This window comes from Parasteatoda tepidariorum, chromosome X2, assembly GCF_043381705.1.
Source record: "Parasteatoda tepidariorum isolate YZ-2023 chromosome X2, CAS_Ptep_4.0, whole genome shotgun sequence".
Lineage (NCBI taxonomy): Eukaryota > Metazoa > Arthropoda > Arachnida > Araneae > Theridiidae > Parasteatoda > Parasteatoda tepidariorum.
The window spans coordinates 57,305,784-57,314,450 of NC_092215.1; the positions used below are offsets into that span (position 1 = coordinate 57,305,784).

General features: G+C 30.0%; 1 protein-coding gene across 1 annotated transcript; it reads left to right on the plus strand.

Moving 5' to 3' along the window:
• Positions 1-4,036: 4,036 nt before the first annotated feature.
• LOC139427180 (uncharacterized) lies at positions 4,037-4,483 on the plus strand. The gene has a single exon (XM_071188051.1). It carries the CDS (start codon positions 4,037-4,039, stop codon positions 4,481-4,483), a length of 447 nt encoding a protein of 148 aa, XP_071044152.1.
• The last annotated feature ends 4,184 nt before the right edge of the window (positions 4,484-8,667 follow it).

The window sequence follows — 8,667 nt, forward strand, 5'->3', positions numbered from 1 at the left end:
ACTTATGCATTTGTTTCCTCTCTTTATGGGGTGATTATCTCTTCGTGTAAATTTATTGTTCAGGTTATTCATTAATTGATAAGCTTTACGTCCGTCTGTCCTATAGTCTAAATCGATTAGACACTTATTCCATGCTTGTCGTTTGGCCTCTAGGACTTTTCTCTTCATTATTGCAATTCGCCTTTCGCCAATTGATTACATCTTGTTTCCGTTCTTCGTTAGTTTTCCCCTCTATCTTTTCAGCTTCTCTTCTTGCTTGCTCTCTGATATGTCTTTGCTCTTCAAGTTCAGTATTCCAAAATGGTTTGTAGTTAAATCGCTTTCCTCTTGGAATGTTCCTTTTAGCCTTAAGGTAAAGGTATCCTTAAAGGTTGATACTAATTGTTGTGGATTTGCATCAGTTTGAAAGGTGTTTACCTGATGTTCCATATCTTCAGTGAAAGCTTTCCAGTTAGCTTTATTGAAGCTCCACATGATTTTTGTGTTACTTCTTGTCGGTATTTAAGTTGTAGTGATCGATGTTTTTATCATTCAGTGACCGCTTCCCGGATCCCCAATCACTGATTTTTTACAAAGGTCAACTAAGTTTGCGAAAACAATAGTTAGGTCAGGATATGTAGAACTGCCTGAAAAGTGGATGAAGTTGTTTGGATCATCTTCATTGTTAAGGACAAACATGGTATTGCTATTTACAAAGTTCTCGACAATTTGTCCTACTTGATTTTAGTGTTAAAGTGTTAAGGTGAGAAGTTAAGCAATCTAAACTTAAATTTTTGTTGTTTGGAGGATATATACCAAAAACCCTGAAAATAGTATTCTTGTTCCAAATATTAACGACTGCAATTTCTGCTGTATCATGATTATTCATTGTTTTCAACACTTCAAAGGACGATGTCAATTTGTTTTGCATGGCAAGGAAAAAGGAGCTTTTCCTTGCCCTATTTGTACTTATCGCCTTAGCCATCGCCGTTACTCATTTAGCACTATCCAGGAGGCACGTGTGATTTAAGGATATCACGGACGCGAGTAACATTGCCTCCCAATATATATATGATGATGATGACAGTCGTGCGAGCAGGACAAACAGGCTTCATCGTGCTGCTGCATAAATGTTAGGGAAAATCCTGCAAAGAAAACCCGGAAAATTTCTCAATTTAGAGAATAAGGGAAATCTTAGTAATTGTAATTGGTTTATCAAATAGGTCGCGCGATTCTCACAAAGAGCAAAGGGAAAAATGTCTTTCTTTTAATTAATGCATACTTGAGCCAAAAATAGATTAAAGAACAGGATGTGAATTTAAAAGTGTGAGAAAACGTTTCGCTTTGAATAATAAATTAAGAAAAGAATTTACAAAAAAGGAATAATATAAAAAGATTAGTTGAAGCTTTTTTGATCCTCTGCAGAGGGGATGGCTCCTCCACTGCCCGATGACCAAAGCGTGAAGTCTAGCACTTTACGTTAGAACAGTTTAACGGGGACTGATACCGTGCACCCTCTGTCACCCATCCGCTTACTGTCCGCAGCCAGTGATGTTTGACTTCGGTGTTCTACAGAGAATCGTGTCTTTACGATCAATTCGCAGCGGGACCTTTTGAATACTAAAAACGGATTGTAAAAATGAAATATGTTTTAATCGTAAAATTTAAAAAAAGTTTGTAAAATGTAAATCGTTTATTCAACTGGATTGAGTGGAATGCGCTGATCCGATTGAATTAGTTCAGTGTAAATATACCTTTAGCACGTTAAATATTTTTTTTCCTACAGCATACTCTATTGTAAATAAAAATGGCAACATTAGAAATCGAAACGAAATGTGTTCGATTCATGGCAAGCAAAGAGCAGGTATCCTTTGGCCAAGGTTCGATTAATTGTGGTACGCTAGTTTGAATTTCAAAGCTTGAAAACCTAATATTAAGGTAAGTTAATAGAATATTTGTTTTACTTATTCAATATTCTCTGTATATAAAGTCATAGATGTTTTATGAATAAGCTTGAGTTATTATTTTTTCTTCATTTATCCCTTGGCATAACACATTTGATGAGTTCTTATATTGATTTCAAAAATAAATGACGTGCTAAAACTTTTAATTCTCTCGATTGATCTTAAATAATGTTACTTAACTAAAATATGAATTTGTTCATAAATATTTATTAGAGTTTTTAATAAGTCGGTTTTAGAGCTATTTTTATCACTAAAGATTCCAGATTAATTTTAATTTTTGTCATGTCAAAAGCCCAATTCTGTATTTCTGTATTTCTGTAACAATTTTCTGTAACTGTCAAAATTCTTATAATTTAAAAATTCAAAGTTCTTATAATTTAAGGATTTTCAATTGAAAAGAAATTGTAGATTTTTTTTATTAAATATAGAGACTTATAAATGTTGTCTGCTTAATAAACTTTTCTATTCATTAATTAAAATAAAGGGTTTATTTTCAATTTTCTTGTATTCTAATGAGTAATGACGTTGAATTGTGTTTCCATAGAATCTTACTTATTTCTTTTAAAAAACCAGAGTTTATGTATTATAAAATTAAAAAAAATTATGCAATACTACCATATCAATATACTTCTTAATTGAATCAAGTATAAATGTAAATATTCAATAATGGTATACATATTATGTATCATTAATATATATTTATATTCAACTTTTGAATAAGTAAGACTTCCTTCATTGTAAATGACTAATGAAATTGAATTAAGGGTCCCAATTGCTGAGGGGCCTATCATACATAAATCTAGGCGTGAGGATAACTTTAAAGTGTTATAACTTTAAATAACATATAATCTAGATGTTATAACTTTAAACAATAATTTTGTGGTTTATAATCTCAACAATGATGTGTAGGGGAGAGGGAGGTACATTTCAACAACTAGAATTTCTGCCTTCAAATATTGCTTAATGATTGGCTAATATGCCAAACAATAAGTTTAATTATGAATAACTGTTGGTATTTAGTTTTAAGCACTTTCTTTTTACCACTGTAGTGTTACTTTGCGGAACAAGTTTTAACATTCCTAAAGTAAAAATACAGTTTTGATTTTAAAACTGTTTATCTACCAGTAATCTTTTAATAAGGTAAGTGATGTTTATTCATCTACTAGTTTATTTAATTCTGCTTCTAACTGTATTATTTATTAACAATAAGTCTTTTTCTAAGGTGGTTGATAATACTTAAACCAAAATGTGTGTACCAGAGGCAGATTTCAACAGAGCTTAGGGGGCACATTTCAACAGTGTTGAAAGGTGTCCCGGGGTTATTTTATTTTTGTTAAGTAATCTTGCAGAAGTCACTAGTCTGCAAAAAGTCCATTAATTACGGTTTTTACATTTAAAATACTCAACTTTTTCTGTAAGGCATTATTCAAAACTTTTTGAAAAGCATGTGAATGTGTTCAAGGAAACATATCTGTAAAAAAAAATTCAATTACATTAAATTTTTTTAAAAGCTTAAAATCAAGATTCAGTTAGTTGCATTGTTGTAGAAAATAGAATTTATTAACAAGGAATTCATTAAAAAAGTCAATAAATTAATTATTTTAAAATTTTATAAAAATATTCAAGAAAATTTGATTTGGAATAAAAAATAATTTAATTTCAAGAAAATTGAAAAGTTTACAATGTAGTATTATTTTTAATAAAATGCTCAATCCTGTTATTTTACCTTCTTACAGTTTATAAAAGTGGTGCGAAGATATAAAAAAGCACACTAAGCGAGAAGTTAGTGAAGAAAACATTGAAAAAGCAATGAAAGCTGTCGGAAATGGTGCATCTTTAAGAGCAGCAGACTTATTTGGAATGGACTTCTCAGCTTTATTTTTTAAATTAAAAAAAAAAGTCAAATAATAGTTTCGTTAATGAAACCAAGCAGTGTACAACTAACACAAAATGCTATAGTTCTAAATACACAAGCCAACAAGTTTTTGATGTCCAGCAAGAAACCCTGGCTTTGTGAATACATAATTACATGTTCAATTCTCAATTATAGTCGAACTTACAGACAAGTTTGACAACTTGCCTATGATTAAGCAATGCATCTCAACTCTAAAATTTCAAGCAGCTGGGACAAAAATAAAAAGTCTGGAACTGACTGGGTTAAAGGTTTTATGAAGCGTCACCCACAGCTTACTTTAAGTAAGCCGGAAAACACCAGCTTCGCAAGAGCTACTGCTTTTAATAAAGAAAATGTTGAAGAATTTTTCAACAATTATGAGAGAGCTCTTACTTCTGACCATTTTACAGTTGATCAAATATATAACTTGGATGAAACTGGAGTTTTAACTGTTGTTCCAGCTCTGAATGTTGCTGCCAAGCTAGGAGCTCGTCAGGTGTGGCAGGTAGTTTCTGGAGAGCGAGGAGGCATGATTACTATGTGCATGATAATCAATGCTTTAGGAAATACTGTTCCTCCTGTATTCGTTTTCCGAGGGCAAGGTTCCATCACTCTATGTTATTTAGGGCACCATCAGGGAGTTTAGGTTGAGTCAACAGTCCTATACGTGTATATATGACTGGGCTTCTTTTTCTCAAGGTTCTCAAGCATATTAAAAAGCATACCCTTTGTTTAGCAGAAAATAAAATACTTTTGGTGATGGACAATCGTGGAAGTCATTGTACACTGGATGCTGTGCTGTTTGCTAAGGATATTGGTATTGTGCTAGTTACCCTTCCTCCGCATTGTTCTCATCATCTCCAGCCTTTGGATGTTGGAGTCATAGGGCCATTCAAATCTAAATTGAGAGTAGCACAAAATGATTGGATGCTATTGAATTCAGGTAAGACTATTAGCGTACATAACTTGGCTGCAATAGCAAATACTGCATATACTTTAACATGTACAAACAAAAACATCACTGCAGGTTTCCGAAAAACTGGAATTTGGCCCTTTTCACGTTCCATTTTAACTGATGAAGACTTTGAACCTTCTTCTGTAACAGTTTCGCAAGCTTATTCTAGTGAAATTCTTAGTGCGGATCAAATCGTTGAAGAAAGGTGTAAAATAGATAGTCTCCCAAGTACTAGTAAAAAAAATCATAAATTTTGTACACCAACAAGGTTAACTGAAAGTAAACCTAATGAGCCTAGGTTAATGACACCTGTAGATGTACCCTAAATCTATTACCATGGCTAATAAAAGAGGTAAGAAAAAGTCCAAAATATTGACTGAAACACCTGAGAAAAATCGCATTCAAAAAGAAATTATTCGAAGAGGAAATCAATCTCAAGTTAAAACCATCAAAAAAATTATTATTTGTTGAAAGTGAGAGTGTGGATGACATTTCTTTACACACTGAATTAGAAGATTTTTTGACGCCTTCCACTGCAGATATCGAAGAGCAGATGTATTTTGAGATAACTGATGATACAATAATAGAGGTTAATGACTGTTCTTGTTGAGTTTTGTGGAAAGAAAAAAAAGTTCTATTTGTAGGAAAAATTGAAGAGATAGAAGAAGACAGCTATAAAGTAAATTTTATGAGAAAGAAGGAAGATTCTTGGAAATTTTATTTTCCAGAAAAAGAGGATATTAGTAGTTAAGAAAGAAATGATATTAAAATGGAACTGCCTCTACCAAGTTCAAGCGGTGGAACAGCTCGAGGTGTATTTTTCATGACATTCTCGGTAAACTTTAATTTAATTAAGGACGAAATAATGTAGAAAAAACCTAAATCAATCCAATGTGTTCATTCATTATTTTTATTATTTTATGAATAAAGTTAATTTTCCCAAATGTACGATATTGTTACGTTCTCCTCCTCGATTGTTGAAATTCGATTGTTCTATTTGTGTAATTCTCTACAAATAGGATAAAATTATGTAAATGAAGAATATTTCAGCTTTTTCTTCATTGAATTCTCATCAATTCTTAAATCTGTAATCTCATTCATGCGTTTAGCATAGATAAAATATCAATTATTTCTCACTGAAGTCCTATACTTCTTTTTATTGAACTTTTATCTTTTCAGTAGTGTTTCATGTATTAAGTTACTTTTTTGGCCTTTAAATGAGTTTTTTTATTTTGTAAAAAAGTTAAAAACTCATAGATCATCTTATCCCTTCACTCATAGTGATTCACAATATTTTTGATTCATGGAAATTTTATTTGAATAGAAATAATGAACATGTTCTGATCAAACTACAAAACAAATTTCAGTGAGTTGAAAGTTCTCCAATGTGTATAAAAAAACTGGATAAAAAAATTGGATAAATGTTAAAATGACATTCTCATTCCTCATTAAATTTATAGGATTAAATTATTTTTTATAATTGTATTTAAGAGTATAAACTTCAAAAGCAAATAATTATTTTATCATTCTATCACTGTCATAGCTGCCGACTCTACTGGATTTTCCAGTAGACTACGGGATTTTGTCAGTTTCTCCTGGTCTACTGGTTTAATAAAAATTCTTCTGGTTTTTGTACATTTTAGATAATTCCCTTAAATTGAGTAAGTGTCCTAAAAAATCCTCTATTAAAGTAGAATTTTTGTGCGGATTATTGCCTGCTTTCTTGAATATTTAAATAAGTATTATCTACATAATGAAGTGAACCTTATTTATAGAAATCGGTTAAAAACTTTCTTTGTTCTGAAATGTTCAGTTTATTTTTATTCAGAACTCTCTTTTTAAATTAATTAAAAAATCTTTTAAGTATCTTTGATGAATTAAATGCCTATTAGTATTAGAAATTATGAGTAAACATAATAAATAATATTTCAAGTATAATATCAATCATAACAGGAAAATATTGCAGTTTATATATTTTTGATGACTATAAAAATCCCTAAAATTCTCTATGTGTAAAATATTTAGTGCAACCAGGGGTCTGTTTAGAAAAAATTTGGGTTCGTTAACGGACCCTTCACAAAATAATTTATCTTTTAATCGGACCCTTCACAAGAGACACTCGATAGACATTCGCGTATTATTGTAAATGGGCGTGAAAAATTGACTGATGCTGAGTGTTCAGCTATTATAGTTATTTACAAATCTACTGGCAATCGACGTATATTGCTCTTATATTTTGTTGATCTTATTTTTTTGCTTTAATTCTAAGGCTGAGCTTGATCTCATTTCATTTATATTATGTACCTTAACCTCTTCGAAGTAAAAAATAAATTCTAAATTCTAAATGAGGGATTCTAAGAAAACATTTCGATTTCTACAAACATCGAGTGTACATTCTTATTGATATTAAATGATATTTTTTCTGTAAATAAATAATTGACCAATATATTATTCATAAAATTAATTGATAAAATATTATGTAAATAAAAATTAACTTGTGTCAATTTTTAGAAAAAAAATAATTTAAATTTAAGAATTGTTTAAATTTGCCTAATGCGTAACACATTAGAAGTGATACATAACTAAGTTGTGTTATTTAAAATATGTCAATTGAAGTTATTAAAAATGTGAGTGATTTTGTTTCCATTATTCGTTTCGAAATGAATATTCCATTTTGTGCAGTATAGGCTAAATACCAAATATTTGTATGTTGCATCTCTAATTTAGTAACAGCAATAGCTGTTTATTTTTGAAAATTAATTTTTTTTTTACTATAATTTTACAGTGTTGAGAATAATGTTGTATCCTTTTACAATTTAAAATCTCCTTGAAAAAGTTTTTTACAATAACAAGACCCTATTCGCACAAATTCACAAAACAGGACCATGGTTGAAAGAATGTGACTTAACGCTTATTTTATATTCGCAAATTACGAGTAATTTTTTCACAATTTTGCAAAAACAGGACCTTTCACAAAATGTCTGACCCCTATCAACAATTATCCTGAAACTTGTATTATTTCGTAAAATCTACTAGATTTTTTTCTATCCATGTTGGCAGCTATGCACTGTGAGACACTTTTCCGAGAAATTATTAATGAATGGTTACATGCTTATTTCTCTTCGTTATTTTACACAAATTATTGAAATTATTATGTTGCCACCATTTTCTCCCTTTAAAAAAAAATCATAATTTTAGTATTTTTTAAAATATTAAAAGCATAACTGCTATGCTTTTCTTGTCTAGTACTTTCTCTCATATTTCATTACAAAAGATTAGAAATTTCTAACAAAATGTTTTTTCTTGTTACCAGATAAGCATATTAAACACGAAAAAGCAAACACCGTTCATTGAAAATTTGCTACTATTCTGTAAAATTATTTAACACTAAATATACCAATACTTTACAACATACAATAACCAGTCTTTTGACTGGAAATGGCATGCTTAGATGTTTATGGTGTTATATTCATGTTATACATACATGTTACGTTATATGTAATCTTTTCTTTCCAGCAACATCAAACGTGTGATTTAATTATAGTATTTTTCTGCAATAAATATTGAAACAATTAAATTTTAATGCTCTTTCTTTCTGTACTATTATGTATTGTAAATTAAGTGGTGCAAGAAAGCAAGATTATTTAAGTATAGAAGAATTGAAAGGTGAGTTTTATAAAAATCTTTTTAAATGTTTGCATTGAAATGAGTCTCAGTGAACATTTAAATTTACAAGGAATGAAGCCAAGGGAAAACTATGTAAATCAATTATTCATTTTATACTTAAATCTTCATAAAACAGCTAAATTTAAGAAACATATGCTGACGTATTTAATTTGTATATATATATATATATATAAGTATATATATATTTA